Source organism: Pimephales promelas, chromosome 1 (genome assembly GCF_988280905.1).
Source record: "Pimephales promelas chromosome 1, fPimPro1.hap1.1, whole genome shotgun sequence".
NCBI lineage: Eukaryota > Metazoa > Chordata > Actinopteri > Cypriniformes > Leuciscidae > Pimephales > Pimephales promelas.
The window spans coordinates 22,252,376-22,275,976 of record NC_142769.1 but is presented as its reverse complement, the minus strand read 5'-3'; the positions used below and the strand labels follow the sequence as shown (position 1 = coordinate 22,275,976).

Sequence of the window (23,601 nt, the reverse complement as noted above, 5' to 3'; positions counted from 1 at the left end):
TTTATTTGTCAATATTGCACACCCCTAATGTACAGTATTAATTTTTCGGGTCTTAAAAAGTCTTCAATTTGAATTTAAAAAGTGTAAAGCAACCATGATCTCATTGGTTCATCTGGAATGCATTATTAAAAAGGATGCTGGAGCTTGTAAGAAATGAAAAGAGGTGAGTTGTACCGATTAAGACTGTTTAAAAAAGGTTGCTTTATTAGAGACTAAATACAGTGTGAAAAGGGTTGATCATGAGCAGGAAGGAAGCAGACCAATGTGTTGGTCTCATCCACTCAATTGGTCAGAGCAATCAAAGCCTATACTGTGTGTTTGTGTAATATAATAATTATAATAACAAAATAGAAATACTCTCTAAAACTGTGTGTTTGTGTAATATAATAATTATAATAACAAAGTAGAAATATAGAAATACTCTCTATAACTGTAAATCTCTGTGAAGTTTTAGCTCACAATACCCCACAGACATTTTTATATAACATGTTAAAGTTTTCACTTTTTGAGGGTGAGCAGAACATGGTTTTTGTGTCTGTCCCTTTAAATGGAAATGAGCTGCTGGCACAGAGGGCAGAGCTTCAAGAGCTTGTGTTTTAGCAGCTCCGATTACCTCACACACGCACTGAAAATTTCAAAACTTTTATGTTCAAACCTTTTTACAGTTTATGGTTCAAACAAAAGATGGAGAGACTCAAGACAACATGTAGACAACATTTCTGAATGGTTAGTTGATGAATTTATGTACAGTAGCTTATGTGTAGTTATAGTCTGGTCATTGATTATATTCTGTCTTGATAATCTATAAATCTTGTTCCGGGGGTAAGGTTTGTGTAAATTTTTGGGTTAGTGATCTGTTTGTTGTAGTCCTTAAAAAGCGATTTCTGTAAAATAAAATATCTTCCTTTGCTTTGAACTTTTGAAACGGACTAAAGTTAGAAAAGTGAAATCATAATCAACCACCCTTTTAATAAAAAAACTTCCCCTCCCACTTGCAGTCTTCTCTGGTGATATGTTTATGGGCGCGAGGGCGGGACAACCATGTCACTCACATGAGCAATAGACCTTATTCAGAGCAGCGCCATAGGTATGAAAGTGAGGCTATGAGGGAGACTTGCCGTGTTTTCAATGTCATCTGCTGTAAAAAGATTCATAAGCTCCTAGATAACTTATGAAATTTTGTACAACAATTCAGAAACACTTTAAATAACAGTACAACCCACAGCCTCGCTTTCATTCCTGAAAAAAAAATCAAACATGGTGCTGCTGTGAATACGGTCCATAAATCCAATCAATTCTGATCCAACAATCCAATCCATTCCCGGTGGGGGAAACAAAATCCTTTCTTGTTTGGGATATGTTACAATAGAGACAAAAAGACTTGCATCTTCCGTTTTGTGCAGATTTTAAGCTTTAGGATTTCATTTATATTAAACGTTTCATGAGAAAAATTCAACCTTTGACTAGTAGGCACAATGTTGAGCTTTTTTAGAGTGAGAAAATTTACAGTTTTTCTTTTCTCTGATAAAAATTATACTGATTTTTTTATTATTATTATTACAGTCACTCGCAAGGCTGAAGATGATTATGGGTATGAGGTGCCATAAAATAGTAGGCAATATTAGTTCCCAAATTGTAAGCATTCAGACTTCAGTTCTGACATAAAACCATGCACACAAATAAACAGCCTCGCTTAAAAACAGACGAATGTTGTTTATGTCCCAAAGCTTTCACCACACTATTTTTGTCCCTTAATAGGTTTACCAGTGACAAATACTTAAAGCAACACTGTTACTACGAGCCTTTCTCATCCACCTGGGTTTTTCACCTCCTCAACTCATAATCAGCTTAACAAAAAGGATCCCTTTTCAGAGCACACCTACTCTTCTCTTCTGCGATTCACTGTTATGTTTGCAATCTTTGAGGAATGTTACAAAGGTTTCATAGGAAGCCTTTCCCCATCATTACCAGTCTATTTATTCTACTGTACGATTGATCTCTGACAGCCACTGGACTTGGAGATTTCCGCTGATAGCCGGATCAAGTGTGGGAAGTGATGCGTTGTCGCTGTTGCTGGGCACAAGTAAGCTTTCCTGCATGTGATGGTAGTAGCACTGTGTGAGCTTTAGCATTTAGAGATTGACCTAAAATCTAGCTTGATTTTATCATTTAGTAGGGCAGCACACTTCAGTGTGGATCAGATTGAGCTGTGGCTGTCAAATTAGTGAACAGAGGACATGTTTTTTAGAAAGTGTTCACTCTGTTACAGTGTCTATGATGACAAAATTTGAAATTAATAATTACCTGAGCCACTTTCGACTTACCCACAAACAATAATGCTTTATGGGTTTTTTTTCCCCCACACATTCATTCTGTATATTATTTGTTGTTTATTATTATGAATTTTTGCTGGATCACTTCTGTTCCATCAGACGATGTTTTTCAGATGTGCTAAAACATGAAACACAAAGTAAAGGCATAATAGTGATTAACCCTGAAAACATGGAACTCTCTCAGAACTTTGGCTAACATTCTGGCAAGGTTATGAACAAATGTTCCTCCAATAATGTTAATAGAACGTTTGTTCAGAGTTATCTGAGCTGTAATATAGTTCTCTGTAATAATATCTGACCGGTAATGTAAGCACAAAAACATTATTCATGCATCATTAATGGAACGTTTTTTTCTGTAAAAATGTAGTGTTGGATGTTTGTCTAAAATTTTTAGTTTCACAATGTTAGACCATTAAGAAGTAACATTCCCAAAATTATAAAATGGAATGTTTGTGTTCCTCCAACATTCGCATAACCAAGAAAAAAGTTTTTGAAACAGATATGAATATGATGAAACATGAAACACAAAGTAAAGGTAGGCTATAGACTCACCTAAAGCGTTATTATGAACACCTGTTCAATTTCTCATTAATGCAATTATCTAATCAACCAATCACATGGCAGTTTCTTCAATGCATTTAGTGGTGTGGTCCTGGTCAAGACAATCTCCCGAACTCCAAACTGAATGTCAGAATGGGAAAGAAAGGTGATTTTGAGCGTGGCATGGTTGTATTGCACAATCTGCTCAGTTACTGGGATTTTCACACACAACCATTTCTAGGGTTTACAAAGAATGGTGTGAAAAGGGAAAAACATCCAGTATGCGGCAGTCCTGTGGCCGAAAATGCCTTGTTGATGCTAGAGGTCAGAGGAGAATGGGCCGAGTGATTCAAGCTGAAGAACAACTTTAACTGAAATAACCACTTGTTACAACCGAGGTATGCAGCAAAGCATTTGTGAAGCCACAACACGCACAACCTTGAGGCGGATGGGCTACAACAGCAGAAGACCCCACCGGGTACCACTCATCTCCACTACAAATAGGAAAAAGAGGCTATAATTTGCAAGAGCTCACCAAAATTGGACAGTTGAAGACTGGAAAAATGTTGCCTGGTCTGATGAGCCTCGACTTCTGTTGAGACATTCAGATGGTAGAATTTGGCGTAAACAGAATGAGAACATGGATCCATCATGCGTGTTACCACTGTGCAGGCTGGTGGTGGTGGTGTAATGGTGTGGGGGATGTTTTCTGGGCACAATTTAGGCCCCTTAGTGCCAATTGAGCATAATTAAAGGGGTGATGAACTGAAAAATCTAATTTTCCTTGAGCTTTTTGCATCTAAGAGGTCATTATTATAAGAATTTCCTGTAAGTTTCAGAACTGAAACTGCGATTAATTGATTTATTTACTATCTCGGCAGGCCTAATCCAGATTAATGCTGGCAAGCTACCAGCTGTTAGCCACTTAGCTAGCCAACAACTCACTACCTAGTCAGAGCAAACTATACCACCAAAACCCTACATTTGATTTTTTATTTTTTTCATTATCATTATTATTACCAATATTTCCCATGATTAAATATAAATCCTTGGTGGCCAGGTGCCGCAATTTTACATCGTTTACCCATCCAGTCACAGCATATTGCAATGCATCTGTACTTTTGAAAGCCTTCAAGCCATCCGCACTGTATGGGGAGGGGTTATGCACAAGATAAATATATATATATCATGGAAGGCAAATTGAAGCAAATCTGGGGCAAATAATACAGGACAAAAGAAAACTGGGTGTAACAAATAAGGATCAATTTTATCCATGTATCTCTGTCTTTCTCTCTCACTCAAATGGGCAGTTTGGGCGGCCATACTAGGTGAGATTGGTCGTTAATATGGCGTGTTCTATTTCTAGTGACGTAGGTGGCATCTATGAATTAGTATGGTGTTCCTAATAATCCTTTAGGTGAGTGTGACATTAACCCTCCAAACATTCTAATGTTCTGGAAAGGTTCTATCAAAGTAGAACAACACCTAATGTGTGTATTTGTGGATGATTGTTTTCCATCATTTCTTCTAAAGCCCATTAAATAACATAGATCAGATGTTTCTCATGGAGCTTGCTGAGTGATTTGTATTGTACGTTGGGCTTTTGTTCGAACAGTGTGCTAGTGTCCTTCTCTCACACAAGGCCCCCAATTATGGAGTGAAAAGACCTCCAGTCATTCTGGGTGTTTCACTCTGAGGGACAGATTACAGCTTCATTGAATACACTGTATACTTTAAAAGACTCTAATTGGTTTAGAAAAGTTCATGGCTGTGTCATTTAGCTGACTAAGGATTAAAGCTGCTAAATTAAACTGTCAGTTCCTAGTAACACATGTGTTGTTATGCTCCTATTTACAGAACAAATAACACTGATTTATAAAGCAGAATGTTAGTTACAAAAAGTAATATCTGATTCTCTCATATTTCATAGATATTTTCTTTTTCTTAAGAGAGATTAATATAATGCCCGTGCAGTAATGTGCTGTCACTCTGATAGCTGCATGCCATGAACATTGTTACATAATGAAATTGTCCCAGACAATGTTTCGGCCACATGACCCTGTGGAACTGTCAATACTTTGAAATGTTCTCTCTAGACTGGAATAGTACAGTACCAGTACAGTACAATAGTCTGTTCTGAGAGAAGTACTTTCACAACACTAAACTCAAACACTGTTTTTCAGCGAGTTGTATGTTTGCGCTTTTTGAGTTGTATGTTTGTGTTGTATGTTTGAGGCCAAGATGTCAAAGAAAAACCTAAAATGTTTTATAAATCTTTAAATATTTTTAGATTTTTTTGCCATTTATTATGATAGGACAGTTAGTTGACAAGAAGCGAAGTTGGAAAGAGAGAGGGGGACAGAATCGTGAAAGGTCCAGGGACCTCGGGACGCCCGAAGCAACTGCGCTATATGTGGGCGTGCTGTGCCCACGGGGCTATTGGTACCGACCAAATAACATTTTTACTAACCCTTTGAGAACATTAGACCAGATAACTATAAACAATCATTGTATTAACATTACTGGAAGAAAATTTGTTAATTCATAACTTTGAGGGAACTTTAGCTAAAGAGACAGAATCAATGTTCCTTGTTAGCTGGGTTGACATTAGTACCACATTTGAAGTTAGCAACAGCAGAAAGGGACAGTTCACCCAAAAATATAAATTCTGTCATCATTTACACGCTCTTATGTCCATTGGACATCTGTAAGACGTTCTTTTGACTGCAGGACAAAAAAGAAGATATTTTGGGGGAAAACTGTCCATGGGGTCCAATGTCATTTGCGTCGCAGCATTCTTTGATACATATTCTTTTGTGTTCCACAGAAATAAATAAGAGTAATGCAGGTTTGGAACGACATGAGGGAGAGTAAACGATGACAGACTTGTGTGAACTGTCCCTTCAAGCGGGATTTCTGAATCAAAACCGCAACTGATTTTACCATATGTGCGATGTCAAGTTTGTACATGATGCTGAAGGCTGATGAGTTTTAAGTGTTTGTCAGACCCTGCTGTCTGGATTAGTGTGTCACTCTACTGGAGAGAGAAGGTCATCCAGGCTGAGACGAGGACTAAAAACTCAGGATAATCCCAGCACACATACACACTGACCCAAATATAGATCTACCGGGGCTCTGCACGCTAGAAACTCATAACACATCCCGTGACACACCATAGAAATGAGACGCTATCACGTATGATGATGTCCGCTTCGTTATAATCATTATCTTCAACTGAAACAACTTGTCTCGTATTGTGCAAACTTATTATGTGAAGTTTGCCAGTGTTTGAATGTTAAAGTGTACCCCCATTTCACATTGAGACTGTGGGCAATGTACGCAAAAGAATGCGGGATTGGACCTGTGCCGATCTTCCTGTGCATTCTTCTAAACACCCAATTCATTTGCCTCCCTCTGTTTCTGGGTCGATGACCAGATTACATATGCGGTCTCTATAAAATCTAAAAAAGTGAGTATTTGCTAAGGTGCCACTTAGCCAGAAAAGGGGGGTCTAAAGGTATGTCAACTTTGCGAGAGAAATCACAAAATCGCAAGTAATTACATTATTCTGCCCTAAACCGATTAGAACCCTTGGGATATCCTATTGTACGTGAGGGTGCTCTGGAGCCGGTGCACTGGAGCGAGGGCCTGGGGGAAGGGAGGGACAGATGGAACCTGCCCCCTCCTCCCGCTGCTCTTGTTGACTAATCTCACTGGGTGAGTACAGGCGACTGGAGGGAGGGCAACTGGGCATCCACTCTTGCTCACAAACTCTCCTGGCACCATTCGATGCCACCAAGCAACTCGTAGGATATGGGAAGACTGTTCGGATGTTCCAACGCGAGGAACGTGAGGGTGTGCAGTTGGAGATCCATGGAACCACACCTGCAGAGGAAACTAGCTGAGGACCATTTCGTGTAAAGCTACAGTCGATTGTCCTGACTCACTGGTTATAGTATATAATTAGATCTTTTCTTTTCGAGGACTTGTTTTAATGATTAAGCATCCTTGACAAATAAGACGCCATGTCGACAGCTCAAGCTTTACACCACACCGGTGTCTACAACTATTTCCTCAACATGGTGGCTTATCAGGTGAGAGAGAAATGAGAGAGATTGATATTTATTCATAGTAATGGGAGATGTGCAATGACATATCAGGTGTTTTTAGATTCTCATGGATCTATTATTGGAACACAAGAACAGCCTTACACAAGCATTGATTATTCTTTTACCAGAACCTGGCTTTGTAGAATTTAGAAATCAAGGACAAATTATGACGAATGTTGAACATACGGAACCTGAAAATTTCACATATCTGACAACATTGTCAGTTACTGGATTTCACACTTTTTTGGCTGGTTTGGCTTTTCTATTGGTCCTAAATATGAGTAAAGTTGCCACAGAATGACTCATTATGAGCTCATTATGATATCATTTGTATTTGTGGAGCACTACATAGTATGTGGAATATGTACAATTATATATATACTGGAACCTATTTTTTCAAGCTTGCAAAGATTCAAGATATCTACAGGTTGTTGCACAATTTGTCATAATGCTCTGTGATGGGCCTCAATTTATGAGCACCATATTTTCATTTTATTGTTTTAACGAATTAACCTTGCATTTCATTTGAATAACTCAACTTAGATGACTATTGAGTTCACTCGGTGTTGTCTGAATTAGGATGAACAGTCCCTGAAAAGAATAATCCACTATTAAACTATTAAATTGCTATTATAATTGCACTGTTAAAATAATTGGTTAGTTGTTGTTGTTTGGTATAAGAAGGTAAAACTCTTCTCTCAACAGAAACGCACTGACATCATGGAAAGTGCTTTCTGTCGAATGAAATTAAGAGGATGAATGACTCATTCATCATAAGCTTTAAGAGTCAGTGTGTTTTCACCCTCCTTTTGAGAAGTGAGAATCAATAATGAAACGTTTTTTAAATTAATTTATAGAAAGGATCAAATGTTGTCACTCCTTATATTCTTATTTCTAATCCACAAACTGGCACAAGCACAAAAATCTGAGATTTAATTATAAATTTTAAGTTGCAATAATTATTTTGTTGAGTTCTGTTGACATGAATTGTTTTTTTTTCTTTTGTAAAGTTAAAGTAATTGAATGAAATAAGTGGATTTCTAGTGGCTTATAATAGTGGTGTATTTTTGGGTGAAGTGACATTAAAGGGTTAGATCACCCAAAAATGAAATTTAAGTCATTAATTACTCACCCCCATGCTGTACCAACCCCGTAAGACCTTCGTTCGTCTTCGGAACACAAATGAAGATATTTTTGATTAAATTTGAGAGCTGTATAACTACCACATTGGCTCCTAAGGGACTGCCTCTTGACGGCCCACAAAGTCAATGAAGAAAATGTTTAAATATCCCAAGTGACTACCGTGGCTCAACTATATGTTTATCAAGCGACGCGAATACTTTTTGTGCGAAAAAACAAACAAAAATAACGAGTTTATTCGACTATTTCTTTTCTTCCTTGTAGGCCAGAACTAGACTTCCTTAGATTTCCACGACGCATGCGCGAGAATTGCGATCTGCTTACACCAGCTTACACTACTTCAGATCACAATTCTCGCGCATGCGTCGTGGAAATCTATAAGGAAGTCTCGTTCTGGCCTACAAGGAAGAAAAGAAATAGTCAAATAAACTCGTTATTTTTGTTTGTTTTTTCGCACAAAAAGTATTCGCGTCGCTTGATAAACATATAGTTGAGCCACGGTAGTCACTTGGGATATTTAAACATTTTCTTCATTGACTTTTTGGGCCGTCAAGAGGCAGTCCCTTAGGAGCCAATGTGGTAGTTATACAGCTCTCAAATTTAATCAAAAATATCTTCATTTGTGTTCCGAAGACGAACGAAGGTCTTACGGGGTTGGTACAGCATGGGGGTGAGTAATTAATGACTTAATTTTCATTTTTTGGTGAACTAAACCTTTAATGTAAAAGGCCATGGAGGTTAAATGTTATATTTAGCATGTGCTGTTATCTGTGGATTTGAACTGAAATAGAGATGACTTGGTTCCAGGGCTACTAAAAAAGTAGTTGAATCGACTTAATTTTTACAGTGTTTGTTACAAATAATTACGTTCCTGTAACTCACTGTAGTTTGTTGGTTGAATAGTCAAAGTTGTCATAATTAACCCTTAAATGCATGAATGTTTTGCCAATCATTATTACACATTTGGGTCTTTAGTGACCCAGATCTATATTTAACACGTATGAATCTCTACCTGATTATATAAAAATATCCTGATATTAAAATAACAATTACAGAAGAATAAAATAAAGCATTTTTGTTACCTCTTGAAGCTTGGAAGGGTTCAGTTTGAGCAGATGTTTATACCATCACTGTCCTTTTTAGAGCTCATTTACCATTCAGATTCTGATTCATATTTGAGATCTCAAACATGTTCTTAAAACTATCATTTTCAACATCTTCAAAATCAGTATTTTGATCTCTGATAGCTTCTTCCCCAGATCCACCATCAAGTAACAGTGACACTAATATTCAGAACTTGCTCTGCAGTAAATCGCTGACCCATTTCAAGTTTTGCTGATGATACTTCCTTTTCTTTTGTTTTCTGCCTGTGGTAACTATGAATGAAACCTCACTTCATCATTGTGTATCAGACATTGTCACCTTATGGAATAAAGATGAATTCCACTTATTTAGTCATCAGACAATCAATTATTGTTGTGCAGCCTACAATTTTTACAAAAAAAAAGGGTAAACAGGCATTCTCTTCTTTTTTTTCTTTTTTTTTATAATGAATTGATAAAGGAATATTAAGATGTCTTGATGTCAAAAAATGCAATGATCATTTGCTCATTATTTACTTATCTTCGTGTCATTTAATTACCTTCATGTGAAGATATTTTCAAGATGGTTTCAACTGTTCTCGTTAATGAAGTCCATGTTAATGAGGTCCAAAACAACACTGGTCCCCACTGACATTTATTGCATGATCAAATAAACACTGATACATGTTACAAAATATCTGTTTATTTGGAAGCTTGTTTTCACCACAGAATTTTTAAAAAGGCAATTCTGACCTTTTTTTTTTTATTTGTGGTAATTTCTTTTGAAATGAGTTTTGATACTTTTGTGTTCCCCTGAAAAGAAAAAAAAGCCATATAGATCTTGATCATGAGGGTGAGTAAATGTTAACATCGTTTAATTTTGGGGTGAATTATCACTTTAAAGACTACTACAAATGGGTTAGACATGTATATATCTTGACATTAATTACTCTATATTTTGATGGTTCTCTTATGAGAGGTTCTCTCGTACTGCGTAATATCTTATGCTGGGTGAAAACCTCTTTTCCACGAGATAATGAAGCCGAAAATTATCCTTAATTTTGAATTAATCTAAAACACGTTGCGGCAACATGCAGACATAGGCAAGACGGCTGGCGTGCCTATTGGCTGTCCTCCTGCTGATGACTTCTCTTATGAAACACCTATGGCTGATGTTATCTGAGATGCCGGTCTCGGAGCTCTCCGTCCACAGTCAGTTCATTTAGATCTTATGTGTCTCGCTCATCTGTTTTCAGACAGACTGAGCAGCTCTTCTTTTCATTCAGCGGACGTGCTAAGGGACTAGCCACATCGAAACAGAGCCTATTCAGATAGTTGACGCCATAGCGCTGGCATACAAGTCTAAAGACTTGAAGTGTCCTTTAGGTGTTGTTGCCCTCCACAAGAGGGGCTCGTCGTGGGCTTGGTCTAGCGGGATTATCTTGCAGGATATCTGTATGGCGGCAGGATGGGCCTCCCTGTCTATAAGTTTGTATAACCTAGAGGTTTCCACCTTACAGGCTAAACTACTTTCGGTCTAAAAATCAGTATTGTTTGGCTCAGAATACTACAACCGCTTGAGCACCGCTCGCTGAACGATAAAATAACTCCATGGGCAAAAGTAAGACCCACACCCAGTTCAGGCCGAACATTTTCACCCTGACTGTGTGGAACACTGTTGATGTGATTAGCTCCCTTAGGATGCTAACTTATTGGAAATGACGCTTCTAGCCTCTCTTCTCAGACTCTTTGTGAGTCCCTGGTTATACGTGCCCTTGGGACTTTGGTGTTGGATCCCAGCACGCACAGCGTTTTACTAGCTGCGAAAGATATTACGCAGTACGAGAGAACCTCTCATAAGAGAACGTACAAGGTTACTAATGTAACCTCGGTTCTCTCTAGAAGAGGGAACGAGTACTGCATATCTTTGCCGTGCCTGCAACACGCTCTGGTTTGCTTCGACGATGAAAAAAACACATTATATCATCCCATCGAGCTATATTTATTGGCCAGCCGTCTTGCCTATGTCTGCATTCTGCCGCAAAGTGTTTAATTTTTGCCTTCAACATCTCGTGGAAAAAGAGTTTTTCCCCTAGTGTAAGATATTACGTAGTACTCGTTCCCTCTTCCACAGAGAACAAAGGTCACGTTAGTAACCGAGTACGTTTTCCCCTCGAGTCAAATAGTGAACAACTGTGATAGGACATCGAAGCATATATCATTCAAAATCCAGTATACACTAATGAAAAATAGATTATCAATCTGTCAGTTGGCCCAATCTCTGCTTCTGGGTTTAGATGAGGATAAAAGATGTTTGGACCCCATCCAGACAACCAGCCCCGATTCCTCAGGAAAAAAATCCTGATGCTTTGAGCGACCTCGAATTCATCCTAAACACTGTATGGTCTGCTTTTCTTTCTATTAGATATGCTGCTGCTGTGGCCCAGCACCATGTTCCCTGTGTTGCTCCTTCTGTCCGCCTGTCAAATCATCATCCAGCACGCGGGTCATGTACACGTTATTCCACATCCTGGCCTGCACTGTCTCATGTCTCATGCTGTCCAAGACCGTGTCCGAGGCAGTGAGGGAGAATGTAAGTGTTCTTACAAGTTGCCGTCATTCGCTTAACCGACTTTTATTTGTGCTGGTGCTGTAAGCAGCCAAAACTCTGCTTTATTTGTATCAAGTCTCATCCAATCAAATCTTGGCTAATCTGCTTGGCTGGACACACTCCAGCTACTCATGCTAGCAATTTGTACCCTACAGGCTGTGACACAAAATAACAGACAGCTCTCTTCCTCAGGTGCCTTTCTTTAATGTGGTGTGTGATGAGGCTCATGGTGGAGGAGACTGTCAGATGTTGGTGGGTTACTCTGCCGTCTACCGGGTGTGTTTTGGCACAGCTTGCTTCTACTTAATGATGGCCCTCTTCCTCATCGATGTGAAGTCCAGTCAGGATTTCCGAGCCCTCATTCATAACGGGTTGGTGACTTTATTTCCTGTAGTTTGTTTACACTGTCTGTAACACAACAGATAGTTGTTTCGATTCTTCGCTCTACAGATAGTTGTGGAGCACTCTTAGAAGAAAAGGTTCTATCAGCGCTACGTATTTGGAACCCCTAAAAGGTAAATGGTAAATGGTAAATGGACTGCATTTATATAGCGCCTTCATAGACCTAATGGCCACCAAAGCGCTTTACATATTGCCTCACATTCACCCATTCATACGCTCATTCACACACCGACGGCGGTGTCAGCCATGCAAGGCGCCATCCAGCTCGTCGGGAGCAGCTGGGGTTAGGTGTCTTGCTCATGGACACCTCGACACTTGGCCAGGTGGAACCGAGGATTGAACCACCAACCTTTCGGTTCGTAGACAACCCACATGAACCACTGAGCCACTGCCGCCCTAAAAAGGTTCTACACTCTTAAAAAAGGGTTCCTCTGGGTTCTGTATAGAACCCTGAGGTTCCATACTTGGCCAATAGAACCTTTCACCAAAAAAAATAGTTCTATATAGAACCGTTTTGGTGTTCCATATATGAAGCGGGGTATGGAACCATTTCTAGTTCTAAATAGAACAATTTCTTCTAAGAGTTAAACCAGATCCTTGGACCATATGGTGTACATGCATTCATGTAGTTACTTCATATGAATAAACTAACACACTCTTTTTCTCCTCATTCTCACTTAGGTTCTGGTTTCTGAAGTTCATCACCATGCTTGGGATGATCGCTGCTGCCTTTTTTATTCCAACAGAATCCTTTTTGCATGGTGAGCTTTTCATCTGTGACACAAATGCTTATTTTTGTTAAAACAAATCGAGATTAACTGATATTTAAATACTGGCAGAGACCAATAAAAAAACAAAAAGCATTACCATGCAAATGTTTTGGGTCAATAATTTGTTTGTTTTTAAAGAAATGTATACTTTTATTCAGCAAGGATGCATTAAATTGATAAAAAATTAAAAGTAAGAAATTTATTTCAAATAAATGCTGTTCTTTTGAACTTTCTTTTCATTAAAGAATCCTGAAAAAAAAAAAAAAACGCATCGGTTTCCACAAAGTATTAAGCAACTGTTTTCAACATTGACAACAAGAAATGTTTCTTGATCAGCTCATTAGAATGATTTTTAAAAGATCTCGAGACAGTAGAACATAAGAAAAACACATACTGTCTTTTTTGTTTAGATTTGCTAAACATTGAATTTAACAGTGTAATTAAATTATTACAATTAAAGGAGAACTCCGGCGCAAAATGAACGTTTGGTCTAATAAAACATTGGTACCCTGTCGACCATTCTCTGAGATTTGTTTTCATGATAATCAAATTTAAAGAGTTTTATCTCTAAAACTGTTTAGCGTATAATGTTAATATATGGTGGCATATAATAAAGTAAAAAGAAATCGCTAGTTAATTCCATTAACAAGGCTCAAAAGTGAACTCTTTATAAAGCATCTTCTTATTAAACGGTCTGTACACTTACAAAGCTCTCAATGCTTCGTTTTGCATTTATGGACCCTCATTGTGTTACTGTGTTGGTGTGGGGCTATTTTGAGCCTTGTTAGTGGTATAAACTAGCGATTTCTTTGTACTTATTAAATGCCCCCATATACTAGCATTATACGCTAAACAGTTTTTAGAGATAAAACTCTTTAAATTTGATTATCATGAAAACAAATCTCAGAGAACGATTAACTAGGTACCGATGTGTTATTAGACCAAAGGTTCATTTTGCACCGGAGTTCTCCTTTAAATATTAAGCCTACTTTAAATGACTGTTACATGATTGCAAAGGTCATCACAATTATGAATGCACAATTAAATATTCAACATCTACAAATGAATATTTAATATTGGCAGATAAACTATATAATATCTATATATATATATTTGCATTCCTGATATGGGAAAGGAGGTGTATTGATCAAAACATAGTGATGTGTTGTAGACTATCTAAACTGATTATGTGCTTAAAGTGATTATGTATGTTACAGTCTTGGTTCATGGCTCAGTCTGGATCATGTGATTTGCACTTCTCGCTTAAATCCTCCAGGTGGCCCCATGGACATATTGAACGTTTTACATTTGCACAGAAAGTGGGGATTACCTCAGTCAGTGGGCCTAGTATATAAAACACCATCAGATTTACAATGTTACAATGTTGCATTCAACTGAGTGAGACATTTTATGAAATTTACAAAAGAATTTGTTTTGATTCATAAATACAGCCCAGTTCGCCTCATTTCACTGTACTTCATAAATACACTTTTTTGTCCTATTTTTAATAGTTTTCCCCATTTTTCCTCTTTCCATGTAGCTTGGCATTACGTTGGAGTAGTGGGAGGCTTTTCTTTTATCCTAATTCAACTCATTCTCATCACAGCTTTTGCTCATACCTGGAATAAAAACTGGTAAGTGAGGAAACTGGGTTCACACACCAACAATATGTCCTCTTGAGGCAACCTACCACAATAACTATTGTAGGAAGGTGCTCATTGCCAGACTATGATAATTCACATCTGGTTCGTTTCTGGAGTCACATCTCGCTCAGGAATGATAAAATATCACCCTCCGCAGTCGTAGAGTTTTAGATAATCTCTGTCCTTCACTCCCTTTCTGTTTCTCGCTCTGGTATCTCACTTATTCAGATACACACGCATTCATACTAACTCCCCATTCACCCTCTGACGCCCAGTTTATCCCAGATGTTTGTGGAATCCACCTCAAGCCATTTTGAGGCAGAATGTCATCTTAACACAACAGACATAATAAGAATTCTTGTACTTCCTGTTTTTCCTGATTTTTTTATTTACACGTGAGGCGTCATTAATCTCACTCACCCTGTCTCTGCCCTGCCTCTCATTGCCAGGTTAACCGGTGCAGCTGAGAATAAAAGGTGGTACGTGGCAGTCATGTGCGCTACCCTCTTTTTCTACACCATCGCCACCATGGCCTTCACTTTCATGTACAAATACTACACTCATCCAGCGGGATGCCACCTGAATAAAGCCCTGCTATGGACTAACCTGGGCCTCTGCACCATCATGTCTTTTATTGCGGTCACTCCCTGCGTGCAGCAAAGTTAGTGCTTCATCTGTTTCTGTTCTCTCACCAAAACAATAGTTTGGTAGTTTATATCAGCAGTTTAGATAGAAATACTCTTGCAATTTAACCATAAAATGTATATAAATCAAGAAGGATTAGTTCACTTTTAAAAAACTTTTGCTGATAATTTACTCACCCCCATGTCATCCAAGATGTGCATGTCTTTCTTTCTTCAGACGAAAAGAAATTAAGGTTTTTGATGAAAACATTCCAGAATTTTTCTCCATATAATGCACTTCAATGGGAACCAAACGGTTCAAGGTCCAAAAGACACTTTCAGTGCAACTTCAAAGGGCTTTAAACGTTACCAGATGATAAATAAGGGTCGAGTCTAGCGAAACGATCGGCCATTTAAAAAATGTATAAAAAAAAGTTTAAGTTTTATAATCACAAATGCTCGCCTTGAACTAATGCTTTAAGTTGACCGTTTGTTTCACTCTCCCTCTTAGAGCAGCCTCGCTCAGGACTCCTGCAGGCTTCCATCATTTGCTGCTATGTCATGTACCTGACCTTCTCTGCTCTTTCCAGCCGCCCACCAGAAAAAGGTAAGCAAGATTTGCTTGTTTCATGTAGAACATGTTTTAATTTTGTTTCATGCTCTGGTCAATTTTAGGCTTACTCTTTCAGAGTAAGAGTTGGTAGCAAGAAAACATTTCAAATATGCATTTATGAAAAATATAAGATATCAGTTCTGCTGTTGTTGATTAATAGGCATACCTAGTGTAGAAATAGGAAAATTATCAGTGTCCCACTGTGGTGTTGAGCCAGGGTCCTTACTGTCCTTACCGGTGCCAAATTCATGTACACGATATACTGGCTCATGACCGGACCTAAGAAGTTAGGCAGTTGATTGAGAAGCACCCATAGTGACAACCATAGCATGGGACAAAAATATGACTTGTCAAATTACTGTAGATATGCATTAAGCAATATAAATACAGACATGAAAAAAATATTCATATCAAAATAGTTTTTAAATTTCTTTTCCTATTTATTGTAAAATAAATTACTTGTGAATAATCTTAAATAATCTGAAATGTTTTAATAAACTTAAAGCTAAAGTTAGGGAAAATGTTCAATTGTCTATATGACAATAAAATTAAAACATGAATTATTAGAAAAATCGAAGCTAAGGTTTAGGGAAATGTTTAATGTTCCATCTGACAGTAAAATTAAAATTTATATTGCATAATGCACATAGTTCATGTAAACTAGCTAATAAATCTTTGTTAACAAATTGGACTTGCAACATGTTATAGCTAAAGAAACACACATTTAACATATTTTAATGTTTAAATTATTTTCAGATGGCAAATTTTGTTATTATTTGAAACGTCTTTTTTATTCATTAGGTTGGCTTGAAAAAGAACAGTTAAACAGTTACATTTGGAATGTTTAATTTGTTATTTAGAGTATTATTTTTTGTTTGTTTGAAAGAATGCCTTTTATGCCAGTTTTTTGTATTTTTATTATAAAGTTCAGCACTGTTTTACTTGGAGTGTTATGTTTGTTTTTATCCAGTATCAATTTTAAAAACTATCGGTTGATTAATCGGTTATCGGCAAGTACAGCCCAACCTAGCTATCGTTATCGGTAAAATCCAATATCGGTCGACCTCTAATGCAGTTATCGCTTTAGCACGATGGGTGTTTTCGGGAAGACTCTGAAGTTGACCAAATAGGTTAGGAGTAGGACTTTTCACGTCTGACCCTGAAATACTAGCTGCTTTAGGTGCAGGTATTTCTAATTTAATGGCATGGCGTCTGCGGAGATGATTGCCAAGGTTCGTTGTATTTCCAAAGTATTTTAACTCCGATTTACAATGTCTGCAAACTGCAACGGACTTGTCAATCTTTCCATTTACCTTGTGAAAACCGAAGTAATCCCAAACCTTTGATTTCATATTGGCTGGTGCCTTGCAAATTTCTCCTTCGTTGCCCTCCATAGTGCACTGCTGCGTTTATTCAAATGACAGCAAACAGGCGCGAATTGACGACTAGTAGTGACGTAATCAACTGCGCCACTGCAGGCAGTGAGAGCGCACTTTACTTCGCAGACGCAACTAATTTAAGATTTATTATTTTTAACATTATCAATACCCATGTTATATAATCGCGATTCATTCGATTTTTTTTATTTAAAAACGATTATTGACCGAATCAAACGATTCACGATTCAAAAATCCATGTTTCAAGATCGATGCATATGCATCGGCAGGATTTGTAATCGATGCATCGAGAAAATGAATGAATCGTTACACCCCTATAACTAACTGAATATATATATATATATATATATATATATATATATATATTTTTTTTTTTTTTAAAGTAGGCCTACTAAAAAAATAAAATTAAGCTAAATTGAAAAAACTAAATGATTGAATCACATTATAATGACTAAAACCTAAACTAAAATAAAAATAAAAGCAGAAAATATTTTTTAAAAGATTATTCGAAATATTAATAAATAAATAATTCTATAATAAAACTATAACTTATATTGTTGGTGAATCAAGCAACACTTTAATACCCATTTGCAAGATCATTAGACACTTAACACTGATAGTTATGTGGGAAAATATAATACTGGATCCAGCATGTGTGAGCCTGTCTCTACCTGTCAACTCAAAGCCAGCCAAGTAACTAACCACCAGTCAGTCACCGTAATGATGAGGGGCACTTGATGAGTGATTGGTGGCCTGTTTGAATACTTTCAACTCTTTATGAAACTATAAAATGCTTTATAGAATCACAGACTGATCTGTTGTTTCAAGGTCAGAGCGCAGCGATGCATGCAAACCACTATTGGAGTAACTAAATTGATTCATCCCTCAGCAAAGTTAATCAAACTGGCTGTAATCACATAGTCATTAACAAAAGGTCATCAGTGGAGCCCGCAAAACTCGCCCTGGTTCGCCATCTCATCTCACATCATTTCATCCATTAGTGGTGCATTTCAGAGGAAATCTGTGGTGATGAATGGTGCGAGCTCAATATACGACAGAGATGAATGAGATTTCCAGAAAGAAAACTTTGGTGACTGAGGTCATAGAAAAGCTCTCAAGCATGTAACACAGATGTAGCTGAGGGTGTTTCACGTGGGTATTTGAAATACAGATGTTGATGGTAAAGTTCAGGAGAGAAGAATTACTTAATTCTCACATTTGCCAGGTTTTGATTTAGGATGATTTACATAACGTCTGATGAAGAGCTTTTGGGTTGAAATATCACGGATGTGGTTTGATTAATATTGCAGTATTGATACTTTCTGGAGAAAGAGTGTACTGACTTTCTTGCAACCCCTTCACACACACACACACACACACACTTATTTTTGGGGGTGAATGGCACTGCGCTTGTATGTGTGTTTGTTGTGTCCTGTCTTGTTCCCTAACTATCTGTGGGTCTATGGCCTCTGTGTGCAGCATGACTTCATAAAGGACTGAAGTGCACCCTGGGGCATGCTGGGAGTTTAATCCCATCTCAGAGGAATTCTCTCTGACACACAACACACAATATCCACAGACCTGTAAATCATCTCTGAACCCAGAAACAATGGCCTCAAGAAATCCCTAATGGAGCGTGTAAATGTGAAACTAAATGCAATTCGCTGTTGTTTTTAAACATGATTCTGAAACACTGTAAATAAACATTGTTGGTTTAACTTAAAAAAGTAAGTAACCTGGTTACCTTAAAATTTTAAGTTCATTAAAATGGAAAAAGTGAGTTAATACAATGAAGGAGAATGATTTAATCATCAGAAACTCAAAATTATATGTTATCTGAACTAAATAATTTATTCAAGTTGATTTGACAAAAGAAAAAATGCAGTGATTACTAATCATGAAAAGATTTTTTTACAGTGCAAATGATGGGTTTGTGGAAAGTAAATAATCCATAAAATTATGTTAAAGAGTGATAAATATCAAACCTCTCTCTTTCTCTGTTTTGTGTTTTGCAGTGGAGTATCAAGGCGTCAACATGACGGTGTGTTACCCCAAAGTCAGCAGAGATGAGATTCAAAATGAAGGCAATGCTGTGGCCATTATTGGGGCGGCTATCATGTACTGCTGTGTTCTCTTTGCATGGTAGGCAAAAAAGTATTGAGGTGTGAATAATAGAGATATTAATAAAATGTCTACATTGGCTAATAAAATGTGTGCTGATTTTCTTCCTCAGCAATGAGGCTTCATACTTGGCTGAGGTCTTCGGACCTTTCTGGATGATAAAAGTTTACCGCTATGAGTTCCAAGTATGTGACTTTCAGAATGTTTTATATATATAAAAATATTTTTTTGAGCTTTTTACTCTGACAACCTCTGCCATTCTCTGTCTTAAACAGAAAGCCTCCTGTTGCTTTTGCTGCCCAGAGCCAGAAGATGGTGAGAAACATAAAAAAAAATTCCAATATCCATAGATTTCATAAACATATTAAAGAGATAGTTCCCAAAAATGAAAATTCTGTCATATATTTACCATCATGTTGTTTCAAACCATATGACATTCTTCTGCAGAATAAGATGTTGGTTCCCATTGGACAACTGTTTGCTTACCAACATTATTCAAAATGTATATTTTTTGTGTGTTCTTCTTAAGAAAGAAAGCCATAAAGGCTTGAAACAACATAAGAGTGAGTAAATGAGGACATTTTTGGGTGAAGTGTGCCTTGTCAAGGCAATGTCAAGGTATTAACATCTTTGTTTCTGTCCGGCCAGAGGAGGAGTTTGTCATTGACGAGAGCAAAGGCTGTCAGAAAGTCATCCACAACGAGGCCCATCGCGTTGCCTACAGCTACTTTTTCTTTCATTTCGTTTTCTTTCTGGCCTCCCTCTACGTAATGATGACCCTCACTAATTGGTTCAGGTCAGTTGTTAAAGAGCTCGTCTGAGCTGTTCTGGAGATCCGAGCAGAAAGCCCTGGAACAACAGGAAACACACAAAAGAGTTTTACGTGGATAGAACCAATCATTTTTAAGAACATAGTTGTGTGTCAAGCACAGGCACACAACTATGTTCTTAAAAATAAATTAAGCTAATTTCCTGGGGTTTCAGGAGTTTGTGAGGACCCTGCAGGTGTGTGAGTGTGTGTATATATATATATATATATTGTTGAAAAGTTTGGGGTCAGTATGATTTATTAAAATAAGTTTTTTTTCCTCACTGTTTACAATTAAAATAACTGTTTTCTATTTGAATATATATTTGTAAAAGCAATTTTTTCCTGTGATGGTAAAGCTGTATTTTCAGCATCATTACTCCTGTCTTCAGTGTCACATGATCCTTCAGAAATCATTCTAACATGCTGATTTGCTGCTCAAAAAAACATTATCAATGTTAAAACAGTTGTGCTGCTTGAAATTTTTGTTGAAACCGTGACACATTTTTTTCTTAATTCTTTGAAGAATAGAATTTTTAAAATAACATTTTTATTTCAAATAGAAATCTTCCTGACCCAAAACTTAATAAACATACACTCACCGGCCACTTTATTAGGTACCCCATGCTAGTAACGGGTTGGACCCCCTTTTGCCTTCAGAACTGCCTCAATTCTTCGTGGCATAGATTCAACAAGGTGCTGGAAGCATTCCTCAGGGAGTTTGGTCCATATTGACATGATGGCATCACACAGTTGCCGCAGATTTGTGGGCTGCACATCCATGATGCGAATCTCCCGTTCCACCACATCCCAAAGATGCTCTATTGGATTGAGATCTGGTGACTGTGGAGGCCATTTGAGTACAGCGAACTCATTGTCATGTTCAAGAAACCAGTCTGAGATGATTCCAGCTTTATGACATGGCGCATTATCCTGCTGAAAGTAGCCATCATAAGTTGGGTACATTGTGGTCATAAAGGGATGGACATGGTCAGCAACAATACTCAGGTAGGCTGTGGCGTTGCAACGATGCTCAATTGGTACCAAGGGGCCCAAAGAGTGCCAAGAAAATATTCCCCACACCATGACACCACCACCACCAGCCTGAACCGTTGATACAAGGCAGGATGGATCCATGCTTTCATGTTGTAGACGCCAAATTCTGACCCTACCATCCGAATGTCGCAGCAGAAATCGAGACTCATCAGACCAGGCAACGTTTTTCCAATCTTCTATTGTCCAATTTCGATGAGCTTGAGCAAATTGTAGCCTCAGTTTCCTGTTCTTAGCTGAAAGGAGTGGCACCCGGTGTGGTCTTCTGCTGCTGTAGCCCATCTGCCTCAAAGTTCGACGTACTGTGCGTTCAGAGATGCTCTTCTGCCCACCTTGGTTGTAACGGGTGGTTATTTGAGTCACTGTTGCCCTTCTATCAGCTCGAACCAGTCTGGCCATTCTCCTCTGACCTCTGGCATCAACAAGGCATTTCCGCCCACAGAACTGCCGCTCACTGGATGTTTTTTCTTTTTCGGACCATTCTCTGTAAACCCTAGAGATGGTTGTGCGTGAAAATCCCAGTAGATTAGCAGTTTCTGAAATACTCAGACCAGCCCTTCTGGCACCAACAATCATGCCACGTTCAAAGTCACTCAAATCACCTTTCTTCCCCATACTGATGCTCGGTTTGAACTGCAGGAGATTGTCTTGACCATGTCTACATGCCTAAATGCACTGAGTTGCCGCCATGTGATTGGCTGCTTAGAAATTAAGTGTTAACGAGCAGTTGGACAGGTGTACCTAATAAAGTGGCCGGTGAGTGTATATAGTATGTTATATATAGTATATTATATTTAATATACTATATTTCAGCCTTTTTAAATGTGGTGTGTTATTGCTCTTTTAAATAGTATAAATGGTGTTAATATTTGTCATCAATTAATGTTATAAAGTGTAACAGTGAAGAATGGAGTCTGTAAAGTCTAAAAACCCTTGTTATAGATTAGCCTGAGCCTGAAATAAAATGTCGGCAGTTTTCAGTTTTAGAAGTAAATAAAAAGATAAATATTTTCTCCTATATACATATATATATATATATATATATATATATATATATATATATATATATATATATTTTTTTTTTTTTTTTTTTTTTTTGAAAATAGGTTTTTGCAGAATCAGTCAACATCTGGGGATTTTTTAAAGCAATGTTGTTGCCAAAAGATTAGCACACACAAATCCCAGTTCATACCAATTTTTATAATGTCATTCTGTCTCCCCCCAGTTATGAGACTGCTGTGCTGGAGACAACCTTCACCCACGGGAGTTACTCCACATTCTGGGTCAAGCTCTCTTCCTGCTGGGCATGTGTTGTTCTGTATCTCTGGCTCCTCCTGAGTCCCCTGTGCCACTGCCAGTCTGATCACAAACGACCTCGCCGCGCCCGCATCAAGAGACGGACCACCTCCCACCGTCACGTTAGCGTCAGCGTGTGAATCACACAAAACAGACTGTTCAACAGTGTCAAAGACAGTGGGGATGGGTGCAGGTTACTGGGGATTTCCACTGCAAAGGAAATGGGTCATGCAGGATCTCTGAACGCTGAAGAGTGGACTCTATTAAATGAACATTGATCCTCCTGATAATCCTGTTTGGATTAAAATCACCAGCACTATCAATGCAAACCAACATGCATGGAACGGAAAATGTTAACCATGTTTAAGACTGTATGAGCATATCTGTAGGGGATGTGCTAAAATTGCCAAATGGAATATGACATTAACATTTTAAAAAGCTGGATGTCTGTATATTTAGTGAGGTTTTTTTTGTTTAGTTTTTTTAAATGTAGAAGAATTCTTCATTGGCTTACATTGTAGACATATGGAGATACCTGAAATCGGCTTTTTCCTATTTAATTTAACCTTTTGATACATTTATGCTTATCAGGTTGTATAGATTATGTGAGCAATGCTTTATTTCAGTGATCTGTGGCTTGTATGTATATATATATATATATGCATGCTCTCTGGGGGCTTGCTCCGCCCACTCTCTCAGCCAATCAGAGGCCATAGGGAGAAAAGGCTGTTATCTACAGTAAAATTACTTTAATAGCTCGGCGACAGCCAGCCTATTTAGCTCTAATTGCATGTTTATGTTAGAAAGTTTGATGTCACTGTTATAAAAGATAAGTTATTTTTGTAAATATATTTTTAACGAAACACATTCTAGAGTTTATGTGTGTTTTGCTGAAAGCCTGGACTATAATTTCACAACCACATCAAAGTAATAGGATAATCTTAGTTGGTCTAATAATGATTAAAGAGAAAAACAGCTGCCAAAATAGACGGAAAAACTGTTTATCGGCAAAAGCGCTCCGCCATAGACATTTATACAGTGCTTAGCATAAGTGAATACA

The 23,601-nt window shown here is 37.8% G+C and overlaps 1 protein-coding gene across 1 annotated transcript; it reads left to right on the top strand.

Annotated features, from left to right (window-relative positions):
* The first annotated feature begins 6,530 nt into the window (after nucleotides 1-6,530).
* serinc4 (serine incorporator 4) lies at nucleotides 6,531-23,404 on the top strand. Its single transcript, XM_039654291.2, has 12 exons — nucleotides 6,531-6,967; nucleotides 11,630-11,797; nucleotides 12,008-12,186; nucleotides 12,899-12,978; nucleotides 14,528-14,621; nucleotides 15,080-15,291; nucleotides 15,765-15,860; nucleotides 19,279-19,405; nucleotides 19,497-19,569; nucleotides 19,660-19,699; nucleotides 20,033-20,180; nucleotides 22,471-23,404. The coding sequence occupies exons 1-12, from the start codon at nucleotides 6,899-6,901 to the stop codon at nucleotides 22,679-22,681; spliced, it is 1,497 nt and encodes a 498-aa protein (XP_039510225.1). The 5' UTR covers nucleotides 6,531-6,898; the 3' UTR covers nucleotides 22,682-23,404.
* The last annotated feature ends 197 nt before the right edge of the window (nucleotides 23,405-23,601 follow it).

What these genes read in the sequence shown, in the direction of transcription:
- serinc4 (XM_039654291.2), top strand. Translation starts at nt 6,899, where the DNA reads ATGTCGACAGCTCAAGCTTTACACCACACCGGTGTCTACAACTATTTC. An exon ending in TCAACATGGTGGCTTATCAG is followed by an intron (nt 6,968 to 11,629) that starts GTGAGAGAGAAA and finishes TCTTTCTATTAG; the next exon opens with ATATGCTGCTGCTGTGGCCC. An exon ending in ACCCTCACTAATTGGTTCAG is followed by an intron (nt 20,181 to 22,470) that starts GTCAGTTGTTAA and finishes GTCTCCCCCCAG; the next exon opens with TTATGAGACTGCTGTGCTGG.